The sequence below is a fragment of the Hibiscus syriacus genome, unplaced genomic scaffold (genome assembly GCF_006381635.1).
Source record: "Hibiscus syriacus cultivar Baekdansim isolate YM2019G1 unplaced genomic scaffold, ASM638163v2 tig00110467_pilon, whole genome shotgun sequence".
In the NCBI taxonomy this organism is placed as follows: domain Eukaryota; kingdom Viridiplantae; phylum Streptophyta; class Magnoliopsida; order Malvales; family Malvaceae; genus Hibiscus; species Hibiscus syriacus.
Genome location: NW_024062749.1, coordinates 961,027 through 983,231, shown reverse-complemented (window position 1 = coordinate 983,231; position 22,205 = coordinate 961,027). Strand labels below are relative to the sequence as shown.

At 35.4% G+C, this 22,205-nt stretch overlaps 1 protein-coding gene and 2 pseudogenes across 1 annotated transcript; 1 reads left to right on the top strand and 2 right to left on the bottom strand.

Moving 5' to 3' along the window:
* Window positions 1-6,416: 6,416 nt before the first annotated feature.
* LOC120127318 lies at window positions 6,417-9,465 on the bottom strand (annotated as a pseudogene).
* A 331-nt stretch (window positions 9,466-9,796) lies between these two features.
* LOC120127439 lies at window positions 9,797-11,462 on the top strand (annotated as a pseudogene).
* Window positions 11,463-17,994: 6,532 nt separating this feature from the next.
* LOC120127291 (probable L-gulonolactone oxidase 6) lies at window positions 17,995-20,501 on the bottom strand. Its single transcript, XM_039145230.1, has 4 exons — window positions 19,795-20,501; window positions 19,318-19,573; window positions 19,118-19,219; window positions 17,995-18,720 (listed from the first exon to the last, which is right to left on the bottom strand). Exons 1-4 carry the CDS (start codon window positions 20,479-20,481, stop codon window positions 18,002-18,004), a joined length of 1,764 nt encoding a protein of 587 aa, XP_039001161.1. The 5' UTR covers window positions 20,482-20,501; the 3' UTR covers window positions 17,995-18,001.
* Window positions 20,502-22,205: the final 1,704 nt, after the last annotated feature.

Below are 22,205 nucleotides of genomic sequence, written 5' to 3'. Positions count from 1 at the left end.
AATGATAATTCTCTCTTGATAAAAAGGAGAAAACAACTCTCAAGAAACTCTCTAAATTCTCTCTAGTATTGTAAGAAAGCTAGAATGCTTTGGTATGGATTTGAAGCTAAATGAGCTAGGGTATTTATAGTTGAAGCTTTAAGGATTAATTTGTAAATACCCTAAATTACAATGACTAATTGCATAGTTTTACCATCTAAAATTTTCAACAATTTGGTGGCCAAATTTGACCAATTTTGCCACCCCATTAATGCCACTAAATTGCCACCCATAATGTTGACAATTGATGCAATTTGGTGTGCCAATTTTTCAATAATCTCCCACTTGATGATTTGATTGGAATAATCATATCTTTACACCATTCTTTCTACCTTGTACCTTTCATGTTGCTTACGTTTCTGACAGGCCACAGGAGGATCGACACCAGGTAAATTTATCTGCATTGATTGCCTTCGTCATGAAATCTGCTATGTTGTCTTTGGTATGGATCTTCTGCATATCTATCTTTCCTTCTTCCACATTTTCACGAATGAAATGGTACTGAACTCGTATGTGCTTAGTCCTTGAATGAAATGCTGGATTCCTTGCTAGATGCAAGGCGCTTTGACTGTCACAAAATAGAGAGACATACTCTTGATTGTGCCAAGCTCCTCCAATAGCATCTTCAACTAAATTGCTTCTTTACTGGCTTGTGTAGCTGCTACATATTTTGCCTCTGTTGTGGACGTAGCCACAACTGACTGCAATTTTGAAACCCAGCTTACAGCTCCGCCAGTAACTTTGAACACATATCCTGTAGTAGATTTGCTTTTATCCAAATCCCCTGCATAGTCAGAATCTACATACCCATTGATTAGTAAGTTTGATCCTCCGTAACATAATGCAACATTTGAGGTCCCTTTGATGTATCTTAGGATCCTCTTTACAATATTCCAATGCTCTTTGCCTGGATTCGCCATGTACCGACTAACCACTCCCACTGCTTGTGCAATGTCTGGTCTTGTGCATATCATAGCGAACATTAAACTTCCTACTGCTGATGCATACGGTACTCGAGATATCTCCATCCTCTCTTCTTCACTGCTAGGACTCATACTGGAGGATGATTTGAAGTTAATAGGAAGAGGGGTAGAAATTGACTTACAATCTTGCATGCTAAATCGTGACAAGATTTTCTTCAAGTAATTCTTTTGTGAAAGCCAAATCTTCCTATTACTTCTGTCTCGGTGAATTTGCATCCCTAGAATCTTGTTTGCTGATCCCAAGTCCTTCATTTCAAATTCCCTAGCCAGTTGTTCCTTCAATTCTTCAATATGATCTTTGTTGGGTCCTGCAACCAACATGTCATCCACATACAACAACAATATAACAAAATCGTTATCACCAGACCTCTTGAAATAAGCACAAGGGTATGCATTAAGTCTGTTATATCCAAGGCACATAATGAAGGAATCAAATCTCTTATACCAACACCTCGACGCCTGCTTTAGATCGTACAGAGATTTTTTCAACCTGCAAACCAAGTTATTCTTTTCGTCTTCTTCAAAACCTTCAGGCTGGAGCATATAAATCTCTTCTTCAAGATTTCCATGAAGAAAAGTTGTTTTAACATCTAGTTGTTCCAAATGTAAATTCAATGTAGCACACATTGCCAAGACTACTCGAACTGTTGTTAGTCAAACCACAGGAGAAAAAATTTCATTGAAATCAATACCTTCTTTCTGAGCATATCCTTTGACCACCAGTCTTGCACGATACATCTCCACTTGATCGTCACCATTTCGCTTGATTTTGAAAACCCATTTGTTACCAATTGGCTTTCTTCCTTGTGATAGTGGCACAAGGTCCCATGTATTATTTTTATGAAGGGCTTCGATTTCTTCTTGCATCGCCATCATCCACAGTGAAGCATCTGAACTGTTTATTGCCTCCTGGTATGTTGATGGCTCACCGTCCTCTGTTAAAAAGTAGTATGCAATATTACCTTCTATAACATAATCTGAGTACCAATTGGGACGTCTTCTCACACGATCTGATTGACGAGTTGTTGGAGCTTCAGAACTCTCTGGTTTTTGTTCATCATGTGCTGGTTCTGCTTCAGAAGAATCTCCTTCTTCAAACTCTTTTTCCACATCTATCTGAGTAGTCTCTGAATTTTTAGCGCTATCATCGTCTTCTTTTCTTTGTAGTTTATCTTCTATAAAGATAACATCCCTGCTAATGATCACTTTACGGGAAGTGGGATCCCACAAGCGATACCCCTTTACTCCATCAGCATACCCCAAGAATTTGCATTTCCTGGATTTTGGATTCAGCTTTGAAATTTCTTGGGAGTTGTACATCATATACACAATACTTCCAAATACATGGAGGTTTGAATAATCAGTTGGTTTACCAGTCCACATCTCCATTGGTGTCTTCAGCTCTATTATAGTTGATGGAGCTCGATTCACCAAATAACAGGCAGTATTGACTGCTTCTGCCCAGAATGATTTTTCTAGGCCTGCATCCATCAACATTGCTCTTGTTCTTTCTAACAAGGTTCTGTTCATCCGCTCTGTCACTCCATTTTGTTGAGGAGTGTTCGCCACTGTGAACTGTCTTTTGATGCCTTCTTTTCTGCAAAAGTCATCAAATTCTTCACTTGTGTATTCTCCTCCATTATCTGTTCTGAAACACTTGATTTTATTTCTAGAATCAAGTTCCACCCGCGCTTTGAAGTTTTTGAAAGTTGAAAATACATCGGACTTCTTTTGAATAGGGTACACCCAACATCTCCTGGAGTAGTCATCAATAAATGAGACAAAATATTTTGCTCCGCCTAGGGATGTAATTGGTGCTTGCCATACGTCAGAGTGAACCAGTTCTAGAACACTTTTGCCTCTAGAATTTGATGTGTTGAATTTCAACCGGTGCTGCTTACTTGTTATGCAATGCTCACATAAAGTAAGTGAAACCTTTGTTAAGCCTGGAAGTAGCTTTTGCTCCACAAGGACTTTCATTCCTTGTTCTGACATGTGTCCAAGTTTCTTATGCCATAGCATTGCAGAATCTGAACTACATGAGGCAACAGAGGCTTCTGCTTCTAGCAATGTCTCTCCCTTCAGCATGTACAAGTTTGCAGCTATCTTTTCACCTTTCAGCACCACAAGCGCTCCACGAAACACCTTCATGATTCCTTTCTGTGTTTCAATCTTGCTAGCATTATTATCCAACAATCCGTAGGATAATAAATTTTTCTTCAGACCTTTCACGTGCCGCACATCTCGAACAACTTTAATTGTTCCATTATACATCTTCAATTTGATGGTTCCCACACCAACGATCTCTAAGGCATGATCATTGCAACTATACACAGATCCTCCTGAGACAGGTTCATAATGATGGAACCATTCTCTTCTTGAGGTCATGTGATATGTCGCTCCCGAATTAATGAGCCATATATCTGCAAATCGTTTTCTTCCTTCCACGGTGGTTGACGCTTCACAACATAGAGCATCTCCATCATCTGAAGTGTTTGCGGTATTGCTTTGTGGATTGGATTTTTTATTTAGACTCCAACAATCCTTCTTCAAGTGACCCTTCTTTCCACAGTTGTAACACTTTAAATTCTTCTTGCTTCTCGACTTCATTCTACCATGTTTGTGACTGCTGCTTTGGCCACGTTCTGTTGATCTCCCTCTCATCGTTGTCATCGTTGTCAACGCTTCTGCTTGTTGCAGATTTACTTGTCTGTCTTCCTTGTTCTTGCGCCGATTTTCTTCTTGTAGAACAGCAGCTGCAACGTCATCGAAGACTAGACTGGTAACATTACTGTTTGTCAAGTTAATGATGAGTTGATCATATGAATCCGGTAGACTTTGAAGTAGAAGTTCAGCACGTTCTTGTTCTCTTATTTTACAGCTTAAGGATGTAAGCTGAGAAAATAAAGTGTTCAGTGTATTTAAGTGCTCCGTCACTGAAGTAGATTCTGGCATACGGAGAGTGTACAATTTTCTCTTAAGAAAAATTTTATTGTGCAACGATGTGGCCTCGTACAGTTTGGTGAGATGATCCCATATCTCCTTAGCTGTCTTTTTCTCCTCGATACTTGACAATACTTCATCTGCTAATGCTAGATGAAAGTTTGCCATAACATTTCCGTCCATTTCGATCCATTTGTTGTCGTCTGTGAAATCTATTGGCATTTCGCTAATAGCTGCTAGACAATCGTCTTTCCTCAAGATGGTCTTCATCTTCAATTTCCACAATGAGAAATTTCTCTCATTTAACTTTTCAATATCAAATTTCGTTTCCATTGCTTCGTTTACGGATAGCTCCCACTATTTCACTATCATGAATAGTTCTCTGGAACTTTCAAAGAATGGGTAATAACTTCTCACTTTTCTTATGTTGGAGGATGCACCTTTTGGTGGCAACCACAAAGACAATAAGCATATATTACACACTCTAATCTAGCTCTGATATCAATTGTTGCGCAAGACGTCTATCGGATAGAGCAAAATCGCAACTGATAATTTGAGAAAATAAAAATGAATATAAAAGAGACACAAAATTTACGTGGAAACCCCCTAAAAAATTTAGGGTAAAAACCACGGGCAACGGTAGAAGAATTTCACTATGAGAAAATAGGAATTACAACCTCTCTCGATCTACCAAGGAGAAAATAATGATAATTCTCTCTTGATAAAAAGGAGAAAACAACTCTCAAGAAACTCTCTAAATTATCTCTAGTATTGTAAGAAAGCTAGAATGTTTTGGGATGGATTTGAAGCTAAATGAGCTAGGGTATTTATAGTTAAAGCTTTAAGGACTAATTTGTAAATACCCTAAATTACAATGACTAATTGCATAGTTTTACCATCCAAAATTTTCAACAATTTGGTGGCCAAATTTGACCAATTTTGCCCCCCATTAATGCCACCAAATTGTCACCCATAATGTTGACAATTGATGCAATTTGGTGTGCCAAATTTCAACAATTTGACCTGTGATAAAATAAGTTATAAATATGTGATTATTTTATATTAATTTTGTTGTTATTATTAATGATACTTATATATCCTTCCTACTGTGATGTCTGCTTTTTCTTTTGAATTATTGTTTAGATTTTTAGTCCTTCTCGAGTATAATCTTATTTTCATTATTTGATAGTTGATTTGTGCTATGTAATGAATTTAAAAAAATAATTGATTATTTTGATTGGTTTACTTAGAATTTTTATAGACGATTTTTAGAGTGTGATTTATTGTATTATTTGTTTGTTTAATAGAATATTAATATTTAATAAATTATTCTACAAATAATGTTTAAAATACTACCACAAATCCTCTTTTATACATACTTTTTTTTTCATTATAGAGTTTTTCAACTCCACTCACGTTATACAGAATAATTTTCTAATAAAATTAATTGTGTTTATTAATTAAAAACATAAGTTTCTTCCGTTAATATCGACTCACCCTCACGTGTTTTTAATAAATATTTGCATATATAATTAAGGATCCGTGGGACTGAATTGAGCTCACTTGTGGTGTTAAAAAATTCTATCATTAATTTTAACTCTACTATGTAACTAGGCTTTTAGTGTCTTTGTTAATACTGTAGAAGACTAAATCCCAGAATACAGATTAACAATAAACAAAAACAATAACGAATAACTTAAAATTCAGTCTAATCTAAATCAAAGTACAACAACATTAATTATAAGGAACACTTTAAAATTATTTGAGGACATAATTAGAAAATCTTAACATTTAAAGATTAATTTAAAATCTAAGTCGTAGCTTGAATATACCCTATAGAATTAACCCTTCTTATGATGATGGCAAACGATGGGAAAACTTTTTTAAAATATTGTATTTTTAGACATCACAAAGTAACTATAGTAGATCTCATTGTAAATATAAGGAAGTTTTAATCCCTAGATCTATGTGGTTAATAATGTATAATAACATAATTTGCTAAGATTGACTAATTTAAAAATTAAATATCGTTTATTATGACTATTTAAATATTTCACATACTTTGACATTAGAACATCATTTTAGTCCTTATCAACATTAGGCCTATTTTCTGAAAAATATAATAGTGAAAGTATGTCACGAATAAAAATGATATAGCCATTGTTATAATAGTGACTATCTTGATATTTATATATGGTATGTTATGTAACCAATTGATTAAATATAAATTCAATCCAAGAAAACATAAATATACCAAATATATCTATAACATAAATAAAACATTTATAGAACTAGATAATTAGTGTTAATTACAAAAAAATATGATTTTTTTTTTAAAATACTAGAGAACTAGTATTAAATTTGAGTACAGTAAATGAATAAAGAAGTTGACCGTAAAACAAATAATGTGTAATATCAAATTAGTTTCTCCTTCCGGAAAAATTTTGTCTATTACTATTTACACTCTGGTAAATGGCATTATTATATGATCAAATCTGTTTTGTAAAAGCAGTGTCAGTGACCCAACCCAATGTTGACCATCTGTTTGGATCTTGGGATTGTTCATTTGTGTAAACAAATTTACCGCTCTTCTTACCCCACGGTTATCAGCGGCATTAAAATAATTACCCCTCCGGGTCTCAAGACCCAAAACGCCCGGTTTATATCTCCCCAAACGGATATGAAATCATGACCCGCAATGATCTCTAACAAGTCCGCCGTTATTCCCCACTCACATAGCTTCTCAAGACCCGATCCCGTCGAGAACGGAACTGGTAGAACCCAACCGGTCGCGTTGAAGTAAACCACGTTTTGCATGAACTGTTGCAGCATCAGAACGTCGCCGTTGATCATGTTGATGTCCGTGAAACGGTACCTGAAACCCTGCCATCCTCAAAGTCGCCGAGGCAGAGAATCTGAGTTTGGAGCACGAGTTTCCGAGTCACGTTGACCATGTGAAGAGCTGAAGCGCCGCTTCAATGATGACTTTCGGTTTGACTTGTTTTATCAAGTTTTCCAAACGGCACCGTTGGATTCCCAGCCTTTGATTAATTTTTTCTTGGGGAAGGGACTATGGTGGGGTGGCGGGAAATTTGCGTAAGGGGATGAACCATTGAAGAATGAAGACTAGGTCAAGAATCGTTGGGAAGACGAGGTGGAGTGGGGGAGGTGAGTTGGAGCATTGAGCGGTGATTCGGAAGTTGTCGAGTTGAGTTGGTAAGTTAGCGAGTTGGAAAAGTGAGGGCGGAGGAGGAGCTTCTTGAGTTGGTCGGGGAGGAGAGGTGTGGGAGAGGTAACCCAAGGCTTAACTTAGCAAGGCGACGATAACTTATGCAGTGGTTCGAGTGAAGAGCGTTGTGATGATGGAAAGCTTGTTTCTTTGGTGATTATGAAGGTGCAGAGTGCGTCGGTCTTATCTCGTGACGGTTCTGGTTTGATTTTCGTGTTTGGGTCTCGAGAAAGGGGTTAAAACAGAGCAATTTCAAGGATCAATGTTCATCAAAGTTTTGAAGAAGAAGAAGAAAAAGAGATCGGTTAAAGCTAAGGCCTTGGGTTGTCATTCCTTTTCCTACATTTCTTTCGTGCCAAAATCTTGAGAGAGATTTTTGAAACGTTTATTTAATTATTTTAGCATTTTTATTTACGACTAGACCCAATAAACAACATTTAAATAACTAGATGAACTACATAAATCATCACTTGATTTTATTTTTATTTATGCTTTAATCATTAAATATTATAAGTTTTATCACATAATTTTGAAGGTTATTTTTTTTAGTCATTTACCATTTTTTCCTTTTTCCAACCTCTAAACTCTAAGTATCTAATTCCCAAAAACTTCAGTTCATCACAATCTAAATCATTTCCTCCCCTTTTTCAGATCCAAACTTAGTCATCTTTGGCATTAAACCTAAAAACAAACCCTAAACTCTACACCCAAAATTTTAGATACTATAATGTCATTATAAATTTTATTATTTACCTTCAATTTTGGTGTATCTTCAACGATTGGAGCATCTATATGGAAATTTTAAATGTAGAAAAGTCTTTTTTAAAATGAGGCATAATATATCTCCGTGCTCCATCCAACGATAAATAGTAGAGATCAAAGAATGAGAAACCAAAGTATTCAATGTTTCATTAAGTTTGGGACATTCTTTGATTAAACAGACATTAAAATTGTGTGTCAAGAGGATGAAACGAGTTTGATGAAAAAAATTTAGACTCGTCGGCAATTGTTGATAACAGTTAGCGATGATCGATAATGAGTAGTGGTCATAATTTGGTCAGAGATAGAGAAAAGGAGATGAAGAAAAAAGAACATTTTTTCCTAAACGATTTAATGATAGAATAAACAAAACAAGAGTAATTCGAAGTTGAGTGATAAATTTAATGTTATTAAAATTTAGTGACCAAAACAGGAGCAAGAAGAAAGTTGAATGTTGATTTATAGTATTTACCCTAAACAATTGGAGCTGCGTTTTCAACGAGTAAGATCTGGCATCTAAAAGAGAAATGTGTAGAAATGAATAGTTATTCCGTTTTCTTCTTTTTAATTTTGGTTCTAATCTTAAATTGCTAAAACGACAGTACCTATAACTACATAAAGTTACAATGTTGTTCAACATTTAGATTGAAACTTCAACTGCATCACGATTTGGATAGAAGCCGCAAGCTTTTTACAGGGTGTTACAAGATGAGGATCCCCCGTTGGTCGCGATCGCATGCTTCTAAACCTCTTTTAAGTTTTAACAACAAAACTGGCCAATGCCGGGCAACCTGTTCTTTAATTCACTACCATGCCAACGACCTCTTAACAACAGTTAAACAACCTAGACTGTAAAATTAAAAGGCAACAAGATATTGCTAATATTTTGTGCGTTTTGGTGTTCTTAGTATCTACTTATTTTTTCTGAATTTTTATAAACAATTGATATCATATTCACATCTGACAGATCAATCTACTCGAACTCAGAATATTAAGAGAGAATAATATTCTCTTTAACCATTAAGGTCGCATGATAAGTTATATTTGTTTTATTTAACAATATATGTATGAGATTTTATAGACATTGCAATCAAACAAATTCTTATACAAATTCATACAACCAATATATGTTTAATATGCGTTTATATTAAAACACGATGCATTATATGATTTAACTTTAAAATAATTTGTATATGTAAAACCTGGGAATAGAGATGGGGCGCGTAGCCCGGAAAGTGCATGTGTTTGGAATTTGGAATGTTAGTGGCAACCTTGTTTGACGAATGGAGGCTCCAATTAGGATTCTGTGATTGCTAGTTAGTCACTTACACTCCACCCGCCCATCTTCCCTCAACTTTCCACGTCTCTCTCGTTTGACCTTCTAATCTATGCTTTCATCCGTTGTTGAGCTTTGAAACACCACTTGAACACCCAGTTTTGTTTCATTTCCTGGCAATAACCAAAGCTCTCTTCCAGCTTTCTTGAAAGCAATCTCACATGGGGCACAGTCATCAATTTGCAGCCCTCCACGACACCTATTCCCCAGCTTTTCAACTTTTTGACTAAAAATAAATGGGATTTTAAAATTCTCAGTCCTTTTCTTTTATTATTACTGAACCACATGTGTTCTTACGGTGGTTGAGCTATCTATCCTTCCTCGGAACTACCAACAATTAATTCAACACTGTTTCTTTCCAACTTTCCCCTCTTTTCTTTCCTCTGTAGTTATTGTTTGTATTTAATTCCTACTGGTCTAGCTTCCCTGTGACTCAGATTTCAGAAGCAAAATTTTCTCTTTTTAGGTGATTTTAGTTCATCTTCTTTAATTAGACACAAGCAAACAAACCCACCATATTCCTTAAGAGCCACAAGAAAGAAAAAAACTATGGATGGGGATAGCATAGAGATGGACAAAGAGCGGCTGACGGCGGAAATGGCGTTCAAAGACTCGTCCTCCGCCGTCATCAAGATCCGTAGAAGGTTGCCTGATTTCTTGCACTCCGTCAAGCTTAAATACGTTAAGTTGGGTTATGGTATTCATGTAACCCGGCCACCATACTCATGTTTGTTTTAATCCTACCGTTGTTCGTTGTCACGCTGGTTCAATTCACTGGTCTGAAACTGGACAGGGTTTCCGAGTTATGGACCAACCAAGCCCTTCGACTCGAGAGCATTGATGCTGCTACTAGACTAGCTGGTTCGTTATCCCTGTTCTTCCTCTTCGGTCTCTACTATGCGAAGCGGTCCAGGCCGGTTTATCTCGTCGACTTCGCTTGCTACAAGCCTGAAGATGATCGTAAAATGTCGGTCAACTCGTTCTTGAAGATGACTGAAGAGAGCGGTGCTTTCACGGAGGATACGCTTCAGTTTCAGAGAAGGATATCGACCCGGTCCGGTCTAGGCGACGAGACGTATTTCCCGAGAGGGATAACATCTTCACCGCCAAATCTGTGCATGGAAGAGGCTCGAGCTGAAGCTGAAGCTGTCATGTTCGGAGCAGTCGACGAACTATTTGCGAAAACCGGAGTTAACCCGAGGGATATCGGCATCCTTATCGTGAATTGTAGCTTGTTTAATCCAACACCCTCGCTCTCAGCCATGATTGTAAACCATTACAAGTTACGTACAGATATCAACAGCTATAATCTCGGGGGAATGGGTTGTAGTGCGGGCCTAATATCGATCGATCTCGCTAAAAACCTCCTTCAATCGAATCCCAACACGTATGCCTTGGTGGTGAGCACCGAAAACATTACTCTCAACTGGTATTTCGGGAATGACAGATCCATGTTGCTATGCAATTGCATATTCCGCATGGGTGGAGCCGCGGTGTTGTTGTCGAACAAGCCACGAGACAAGGCTCGTTCCAAGTACCAGCTCGTTCACGTGGTTCGAACCCATAAAGGAGCAGACGATAGACACTACAACTGCGTTTACCAGAGAGAGGATGACAAAGGAACCATCGGGGTTTCATTGGCTCGTGAGCTAATGGCCGTGGCCGGTGACGCTCTGAAAACCAATATCACCACCTTAGGTCCCCTTGTTTTACCATTCACGGAGCAATTCATGTTTTTCGTGACTCTTGTTCGAAGGAAGCTATTGAAAGCCAAAGTGAGTCCTTATATACCCGATTTCAAGCTTGCCTTCGAGCATTTTTGTATCCACGCCGGTGGAAGGGCGGTGCTGGATGAATTACAGAAGAACTTGCGGCTAACGGAGTGGCACATGGAGCCTTCGAGGATGACACTACACAGATTCGGGAACACTTCGAGTAGCTCATTATGGTATGAATTGGCTTACACGGAGGCCAAGGGTCGGGTGTCGGGTGGCGACCGGGTGTGGCAGATTGCATTCGGGTCGGGTTTTAAGTGTAACAGTGCTGTTTGGAGAGCACTCAGATCCACTCCCATGAACGAGTCAAGGGGTAACCCGTGGAAGAATGAAAGTGATAAGTATCCGGTCAAGATATCTCTCGCTTGATGTCGTTCGGCTCCAATCCACCAAGTGGCGTCATCATTTAATTTGTATATGAATGGTGACCTGCCTCGGAGCGGTGAACCGTTTGCAGTCGGTGGTTGTCCGTAGCCTGTGGGTTTACTCCTATATTCTTAATTGTTCTTCTAATATCTTCCTTTTTCTACAAACTTTCTTGAATGTTGTAAAAATCTATTGATTAAATATAAATCTTTAATTAAAAAACTATGGCAAACTATACTGTAGTCCCTAAACTTTTAAGATATTTATATTTTGGTCATCGAGCTCTTAAAATTAATTTATAATACAATCATTAAAATTTTAATTAGTTATTATTATGGTCATTGTTATTAGCCATCATTGAGTAAAATTGACGTGTCACATTAAAATTTATTTCTTTTTTATTTCATTTTCCACTACAAAACTTTAAGTTTCCAAAACTTAACTCTTTTTTAAAAAAATTGGTTGTCATTGCTCGGATCACATGACCGTCATAGTCTGACGTTCTTCCGATCTCCTTCGACATTAAATAGTTCATCTTGTTTTCCTTTCTCTGTTCTTCTATTTAGATTTGCTTGAGTTTAATTGAAACTATCGAATTGATGCCTCATTTCGTTGTCGTTTATGTCTTCGTTCCATGATTTATCCGATCGAAAAGATCATCAAACTACTTTTTTCTTCTCTTTCTTTCCTTCGATTCAAACTCATTGAAAACCTTTCATTTTCCTCAAATCTAAGTTAATCTTCTAGCTAAATAGAGCCTTCCCACTATTGTGATCAACCAACAATTGCTTCGTTCATTGGATACTCGACATTGGCAGCAATTACCAATTCAGAAACTTAGAGGGTTTTGGGGGAAAATGAAATAATAAAAGAAAAGATATTAAACTTTAACATGCCTCGTCATCTTTTTTTTTCTTAGCAACCACCGAAGAAAGTGACCATAATAATAGTGAGTTAGAAGGTCAATGAATATATTACAAGTTTTAAAGTTTAGTGACCGAAATATAAGTACCCTAAAAATTCAGGGGCTAACATAGTTTACCCAAAAAGTGAAGAAAAACATTGGATTAATGGAGGGATGTGAGCTCCATGATTATAGGGCCTCCTCGAGTTTGAAGAGTCATAGTGCAAAGAGCAAACAAAATGGGGATGTAATTAGAAACGTTGATGGGATCATAAATGATTGGACCTGTCTGTGGCGGATAATAAATAAGGAATGGAAACCAAGTCAACAATACAGTGCTATTCCTTTCACATTTCATTGCTTGCACTTAATAGAATACAACATTACACATGGAACTATGGAAGCAAAAACAAAGAGTTTTATGGTCTCGTTTTGTCTACGGTAGCTGTACTTGTCCCACTTACCAGCCTCCGTGTGACCAGTTTAATCCCTTTTCCAGCGCAGGCAATTCGTCTCTTATGACTGTTTTTTTTTAATTATGTTTTTATAATATTTATTTCGATCGTATATAATTATTTATAATAGCACAATATATACCACATTGAAAATTGGTCTAATTTTTTCGAAATCTGGTGAGTGGAAAATATTTTCTGAGATTTATTTGATTGTTTTAAGCTCTAACGGAAGGGTTGTTTAAGTGTGAACATTGAAGGTTTTGATGCTTAAGTGAAAATAAGGGAGAGATGGAAGAGTTGTTTGTTCGATTGAAGCCTTGATTAGAGTCGGTCGATCTTGATGAATGAGATACTTATATGTCATATTTTTGTATTTTAGTCCTAAAATGCTTAAGTTTCTAATATTAGTAATTTGGATTTTTTGAAGGGGATTTCATTAAAATAAGGAGAAACCCTCAAAGAGGGTTTAGTCCCCATATTCCACGGCCTGTAAAAGAAGACAGGGAGATGATATTTCAAATTATCTTCCCTAAAGTGTTAAAATACCATTAAAGAAACTTAAAGAGTTCTAGAGTGGAAAGCTAAAGTTATTAGTTATCTTTTTGATGTCATTTCGTTTAGGGTAAACTACACATTCAGTACCTAAACTATTAGTTTTATTTCGTTTTAATACTTAAACTTTTATTTGTTTTAAAATCATACCTAACGTTTACTTTTTGTTTAGTTTTGGTAACTCACCGTAAAAATTTAAGCGGAATTGTTACAACATGGCATTTTTTATGGGTAAATTACATCATTCATCAGGTTTATTTTTTAAATTTAATTATTTAACTTTCAAATTACTCATAATTTAATCACTCTAAATTTCAAATTTATTTTTAAATTATATATTAAGAAAATAATAATAAAATTGTCATGTCATAAAGATATTAATAAAATAAATTAGAATGATTAAAACATGAGCAATTTGAAAGTTGAGTAGATAAATTGAAAAAAGTTAAACTTTAGTAAACAAAATAGGTTGAGAAGATAGTTGAGTGATGAATGATACAATTTACCCAAAAAATGCCACTTTGCATAAGTTATTAAGTTTTCAAAGGCAAAGTACTAAAATGAAATAAAAAATAAACATTAAGTATGATTTTAAAACAAATAAAAATTGAGGTGCTAAAACGAAACAAAACTGATCGTTTAGATACTAAACGCATAATTTATCCTTTTTTTAACTATCTAAGTTTTAGTTATTAGCATCATTTGATGTCATTAAAGGCGAACGCTGATAGAGCGGTTCGAGACACTAATAAGACGACTGCTGCAGGTGGAGTTTTAAGGAATGACCAAGGGGATTCATGAAGTTCTCATGCATGCATGGCAGCTGGGGTACTAAAAGGTGCTAGTGGAAATCGACAATGTCGAGATCACCAAGCTTCTTTCATCGAGAATTTCAACAATAGTCAGATTCGTCCTAAAAGATATGGCATGTTGGCGAACCCGTGGTTCACTTCACAAAACCACCACATAATATGGCTTCTTTAGTTGCCAAGGAAGCTGCTGGAGACTAGGTTCCTTTTCATTTATTGTTATGTACATTAGCAAAAAATATTATCCAAGTAGTGTAAGTAAAATCCTAGATCTTACTATAAGGAAAATCTGGCAGGAAATTAGGATTAATGGGGAGAAAGTTCCTTGGCAATCCTTGATTTGGTTCCCTCTTCATATACCAAAGCATAGTATGATAGCATGGATGGCTCTCCTTGACCGCCTACCAACTCGTGACCGTCTACAACGAATGGGGATTTCAACCACTGGAAGTTGTGTTCTCTGCAGTGACGCACTGGAATCTCGCTCCCATCTGTTCTTTGAATGCTCCACTGCTAATCTTTTATGGGAGAAAATCTTACACCACAATGGGATAACGAAATCTATTTCTTCTTGGGATGACATGGTTGATTGGGCATGCAACACTTGGAAAGGCAAGTCTCTCATTACAACCATTCTTAAACTTGCTTGGTGTGCTAAAATTTATACTTTATGGGAAGAACGCAATCGTAGAATATTTCAAGGTAGAACAAGAACAACCGAAGACCTCTTCATTTGCATCAAAGATTTTGTAAGTATCAAATTGATGGGGAAAAATATCAATAGGACTGATAGTATTAACTCATTCCTTTGTAACACTTGGGGCATTGCCTAAACCGATCTCTTTCTTTTATTGTTATTGTTAGTAGGATGTAAATAGGATTTAGTGGTCGGTGTTTTGTAATAGCTTCGGCTTCTTTGGGTAATAAAATTGAATTATCCAAAAAAAAATCCTAGATCTTAATTTTATTTAGGAGTTTATAGAATTTAGAGTTAATTAATTTTTTGATTGATATGGGGTGATTTTAAGGTAATACTTATTCAAAAGACTCTTAATCATTCGAATTAAATATTTAAACACACCTGTAAATGTCATGATCGAACCCGATACCTCTAAGGATGTAATACCCCAAAAGTTGTTAAGTGGCCAATTTTTTTATTAAAAAAAGTATAAGTTGGTGTTAAAGGTATAAATTTAGGAAATGTTGGGGATTTGTTTGGTAATTTATTTAAAGAAATCCCCCCCCCCCCCCCGACAAATTGGATAAATGGATCAAATAGAAAATTTAAGACGTTATTCCAATCTTTTAAGACAAGAGAAAATATATAACTTCCTAAAGATTTGTATTAAGCATTAAATTAAGATGATTTCTCATGTTAAATATAGACCATTGGATCATAAAGGATAAGATTAATATTAAAATTTATTTTAATGACAAAATGGTATTTTGACATTCCATTAAATTAGTATAAACCATAGAATGTTTATAAGTGACATGGGACATGTTATGGATCATAAATGTTTAAGGACAAAATAATCTTTCATTTTTTTATTTAGCTAAAGGTGATTATAAAATAATATATATTCTAAGTACTCTCAACAATTTGACAATAAAAGCTCAATCACCCTTGCAATCGTTGGTGCTAGAACCCATGACCTCTAGGAATAACAATAATTTTTTAACCACTAAGATAAATTGATTCGTGCAATAATCTTTTCATTTTGAAATGATTAAAATAATATTAGTTTATAATATAACTTTTGTTATAAAAAAAAAGGAAAGTAAACTTACTTCTCCAAACTATCGTGGATTTGAAAGGTAAGGGAAATTTGTTTTATTTGATTTTTCCTTTCAATTTATTTAGATTTAATGTTAAGACATGAAATATAAAATTGATCTCCCTTGGATTCTCTTTCATTTGGCACCAATAATTTATGGTTTTCATGTATTATATGATTGAGTAGAAAGATAACATGTTTTAAAGTTTGGTGATTTATGAGATTTAAAGTTCGGATATGATAAATTGGGTGTTGTTCTACTATTTCCATAAGTGATAAAAATTAATTGAAAATGAGAGAGAAAGTTTTGGTTAAATAGGATTTTACATGTATTATTTGAATTAGTGATTGTACATGAAAAATAAATGATGCTTTATGCTTAAATATGATGTTTGAAAAATAAATTCATGTTTGAATGTCTAAGTGATCAAACCGATAACTTTTTAAAGTTTAGGTTTTATGTGTAAATATTATTTGATGATGAAAATGATGTTATCTTTTTTAATAGATTATTAACATGTATTTTGAATTGTATGTGTTATGTAAATTATGTATAGAATCCGAGTAAAATCGAGATCCAAGCAAGTTCAAGGACAAAGAAAATATCAAGAATTAAAGCTTATATTATACTTCACGTTAGTTCGGTAAGATAGTAAGGTAAGTACATTTTGTGTATTTTATATATTAATTATATATATTTATGATGAATTGTAACAATTCTATCTATAAGACGAATTATAAATTTATAAATTGTATCATATATATTATTACATGCAATGTATATGTTTGTATAAATAATGAAGTATAAACTGTCTTATTATGATAGGTGTTATATTACTATTAAATAAATAATGTGACACGATCATAGGTATTAAATGTTACAAGTTACTAAACGTTACAAGCTACTAAATGGTACAAACGTTTGTATATATATTTCTTAAGTATATTTGTAAGAGAGTGATTGGTATAATGGTGTATCATAGATTTCACGAATGTACAAATTTCATACTTTGGTATGATGCATAGTTCCACCCTTCAAGGTGATACACAATTACATACTTTGGTATGATGCATATATAGTATACATGCCTGTCTTATCTCTCTTAAATTAAATTGGGCAATTAAAGAAAATAAATAAGATATTTACGGGTTACATATTTAGTAGTTTACAGAAATTGATGAAAAGATAGCTTTTACGGTTATGTTGTTCAAGAAAATTTTAGGCAAATGTGTTGCCTATAGGATGTGGAACTTATAGGTTTCTTCTTATGTCTCATTAAATTATATATTTAGTGTGTATTTATTTATGCACACATAGATGGTTCGAAAAAGTGAAGTGAGCAGATTTATATTTGTGCTTTTGGGTGGATCGATTGAGTGTCACATTATATTTTGATATCCTATGCGATGCTTTTGAGGTATAGTGACATGTATATTTGATCTACCATTTTTTTTGGGTAAATGACCCCTAGTCATTTTAGTTTATAATAGTATATATAATAGATTATAATTATGTATGTTTAATTTATTATGCTAATGATATGAATACATTAATAGTATTATCACGAGGTTATAAATAAATAAATAAGTTCATATTTTAAAGGTATAAAAGTATTAGAGGTTATAAGTAAATTCTTTTAGAAAGTATGTTGTTATTTCTAATTCGTAATTATCAATTGTACAAGAAAGAGATGTTATAAACTATAGTTAATATCTCTTTAATCACTGAGATCGTTTGATTCGTGGAAATTAAAGTTAACATTTAGCATTGATATGCATGATTTGTTTAACTATGAATGTGTATTTTGTTTTACTAGATAAGAGGGTTTAATAAAAATCTCTAATCAATACATATATTTTATTTTTAAAATATTTTATCAAAAAATATATATCAAACATAATATTATTTTTAAATAGATATATATTTAAATTAGCAACCTCTATCATACTCATTGCTCTTATCACATATTGGAAATAGTGTATAATGTTTCAACCATGTGCTTCAAAGAAGCATAATATTTATTTTTCATATACAAATAATTTTCTTTTTAAAAGAATAGGGATAATTAAGCCCTAATGCTTACTATTTACACGAGTACACACTCTTGCATGTTGAAAAACTTTTCCAGGTCGACACAAATAACCTTTGGCCGGAGCACAGTGAACATCTTGCGAGCATATACACAACCCTTCCAAAGCACATCCTTCCTTCAACATCGTGACCCCATTCCTCAGCCCAAGAACTTGGTCAGTCCACTCACTGGAAAACAGCCCCCACGGATCGTACTTACTTTTAACCTTCAAAAATTCCCCGCTATTTTTGTACTTCTTTATCACCCCGTCGAACGCCAAGTTCCGATTCTTTCCCCAGTGCGGCAACGCACCGTATTTGAACAACGCCATTTGTTCGATCTCTTCCAAGATGTCTTGGTAAAGCCTAGGAGCCATGGGGTCTTTATTCCTGTAGTAGGTGATGTCGAAGTCTATTGCGTCTTCTTGTTTGCCTAGGTAAGCGGTGGAGGCCTTGACGTAACGCATCAAGATGCCGTTGTAGAGTTCTAGGCCGCAGAGCGATTTGGGTTCCATTGCTACTAGCTTCTGCACGTCTTCGATGAAGTCTTTTACGACTGATAAGCTAACAGAGAATGTGGTTTGGTGAAAGAACTCGCCCTTGATTCTTGGGTCCCAAGCGCATGCGGTGATCAGTGAGTTTTCGAGACTGTCCAGGCACGTTCCCGATGATTGGAGACGGTTGTGATATCCAATTACGGGATAGCCCGTGAAAATTAAACCTACCTCACAAATAAAAGGAAAAGAATAAAATGATTCCAGAAAAAAAAACATAAGGTAAATTGTAGCATTAGTACTAAATTTTAGGAGTGTTTTCGTTTTGATGAACGGTAAAGGGGCAGAGACGACTACTTAATAAGGTTGGTTTCCAGATATATCATTTGTATCGTCTATGTAATGCTTCTCACTGTTTATATTTACATATGAACATTCTAAATCCCTCAAAATTAATGAAACATCCAAATCCCTAAAAATAATAGTTTTGCGTGGATTGAATTTCATGAGTTTTAAACGAACTAAATCCCAACTTGATGCATAGTAGAGGGACAAAAAACAGAATTTGAAGATTTCCACGAAATCCTAAAAGGAACTAACAAAAAGAAGAGATTCGGAGGTTACCGTTGTTCGTCAATCCATAAGCAGCCGTTTGCAGTGTGGATATGATTGCCTTTGCATTCAGGCACTTCCCATCAGCATCTCTAAAGAATTCTTGAGTTTCCTCTGAAACATTAAGGCAATGGTAAACAAATAATTACTGTCGGATAATGTTAATTGGGCGAAGCTCATGCGTACATAGCAGTAATCTTCGACAAACGAACCCATAGATCTGGCGAGTGCCAAAACAAGCGAGGGAGTGGAGCGAAACGGCGTGAAATCATAGAGACCGTTGCCGGACGCATTACCCGAGACCCGATCATCGAGTCTGTAGACAGCCTTGCGTTGGCTTGGATACCAAAATATGTCTGCAAATTCATGTAGCTGGCCGAAGGCCACTGCTTCGTCTCCTAAATCTTTGTCATCCTTTGTCACGTAAGTAATGGATCGTTTGAAAAGAGGTTGAAGTTTCAAAGTCACCTATACAAATAAAGGGATTGTAGATTATAATAAAAGGATAATATTATTGCACAAAAGGTGGCGATTGAAAACTTGTATCAAATTTAAACAAGTTGGTAGTTTTAGTTTAGTTAAACCCGTTATCCGTAGAATTTGCCTTCCATGCCACAACCAGCAGCTTGAAGCTAAAACAATCACCAAAAGCCAACAAAACCGAGAAAGGGAGATGAGAGTTAACGTACCTGTGAAATTACCCCAAGGACTCCGAGCGAAACCTTAGCTGCATCCAGATCTTTGTCCCTCTCATTTAACACCCTGACCTTAGCATACCCTTCATCGGCTCCGGAAGGGCTCACAATTCTCATCTCCACCACATAATCATGAACCGAGCTCCCTTTTCCCCACAACGAGCTCCCATGAGCTGCCGTACCTAAAATTCCACCAATGGTGAGTCCCCACCAATACGGTGCATAAGGCAATACTAAGCCAGCCTTGGCGGCTTCATTAACCAGTTGCCTCAACGTGACACCGCTCTCCACTGTCATTGTCATTGTCGCTACGTCGGTTTCCACTACCCGGTTAAGGTACTTGGTGCTGATAAGCAACCCATCTCGGCCGTCGGGACAGACCAGCTTGGGAATGCTGTGAGAGAAGCGTGTCACCACTTTCACTTTCCTTCTGGCTTCGGTCGTGGCCGACACGACCGAAATCAGCTCTTGTTCGTTCGACGGGTAAGCCACGTTCCCTGCTCGGCAAACGGCTCGGTCAGGGAACGTGCCGTAAGAGTTCGTGATGGTGCAGTTCGAATATTTGGTCAAACATTTGACAGGGTCCGCGGGAGGGGTGCAACTCACTGAAACACCGAATAGCAAGAGGCATTCCCATAGGAGAAGCTCATGAAACTTGATTTTCCCTTTTGAAAGTAACATCGATATTGGGATTATGGTGGGAAGTGATGATATTAATTTGTCAACTGACACAGTTGATGTTTAACTGCGGATTCACACCTTATAGGCTTATATATAGTTGTGTAGCTTAGAAGGGGAAAGTTGTTTAAAAGCTTTGAAGTTAAGAACTTTCGAAAAAGTGACTTGTTACTTTTTTTGTAAAGGTGTTTATAAATGTGAATAAATAAAATTTGATTCATCCAATGCTCATAAATTTTCCTACGTACACTTGCAGCCTTCGAAAACCCTTATTGTGTCGAAGCATGTAATAAAGAGTTGATAAATAGTGGAGCACTTGACGAAGTTAATAAAAGTCAGAATCAGACTGATAATATCTGAAATGGAGTCGTGCTCGTGTCATTAACATTTCATCATTACTGGTGAGTGCGTGCAATGTGTCGACGTTGGACCCAACACGGTTTCACGATCGAGATAGTGCAGAGATTATGGGGTTGCTGGGGCAAAATAGTTTAAACAAAATCACCCCCATCCTGCTCTTTGTGGAGCATTGGCGTATTGGACTTCAATATTTTACTTTAACAGTTTTGACAAGAGGATAAAATAATTTTAAATTCGGGTTGGATCATGACCATAATATGTTATATTATTATAATGTCATGTTGGGTTTAAGCCGATAAAAATTTATTTTATTTTGATACTTTATTATCTCTAATTAGGATGCTTACGAAATCAAATGATAATAAATTTAGAATCTTAAAATAATTTCAAATGATAAAAATAACACTTATTGAATCGTTAGCTCGCTAGCTGCTCTGAGTACATAATTGAATGATGTGCTAGTACTATCAACGAAGACCACGCGTAAAGGATAATCTAAATCAATATTCTCAAGTACTATTTTTCCATGGGTTAGGGTTGGATGGTAAGAGCAGCTGGCACGACCGTACAATATACTTGGTTGTCAAGAAACAAAGCTGTAAAGTGTGGAGTTTTTGACTTTGTGTCAAGTTAATTATGGCGGTGATTAGATCCATCAAAGAAGTTGATATCTAAAATTGTTCTAGGAATTTAACAATTATGAGAATATTATACGACGGAAATGATGATAATATACGGTTGCCAAAATTAAAGAAAAAACATTAAAGTTTTACGCAAAATCCATGAACGAAGAAATTAATAATAAACAAATAAAATTTTATTGGTGTCCAATTACATATAAGAAAAGATTTATAACTATGCATAAATATTAATTTAAAATTTAATTTTTTAACTTTTTTTATTTGTAAAGATAATTAAGGTGGATTTACTTAGTAATGAATGTACTCGATGCACGAAGGTGGGTTCTTTATTATCCCGGGGGGTTAGGGCCTAGGCTAATACAATAATAATAATAAACCTGAAAAGACGGCCCCATTATCACTACTGGACTTTTACATTACCTGAAAAGACGGCCCTTAATCACTACCTTGAAAATCTATTTTGGCCCTTTCATAATTTATATATTATGATAATATATAATAAACTTCATATTAACAAAATGTTTTTATTCAAATGAAATGATGATCACATGACTCCGATATTTTTTCTACATATATTATATATATGTATATATATATATATATTATCATAAGCTAATTTAATTAAGAAAAAAAAATATATATAAAAAAACTTTAAAATACACTAGTATATGTTGGAGTGTTGTATAAGTAAGGGCAACTCTAGGACGTTCTAAAAAGGAGTAGAAT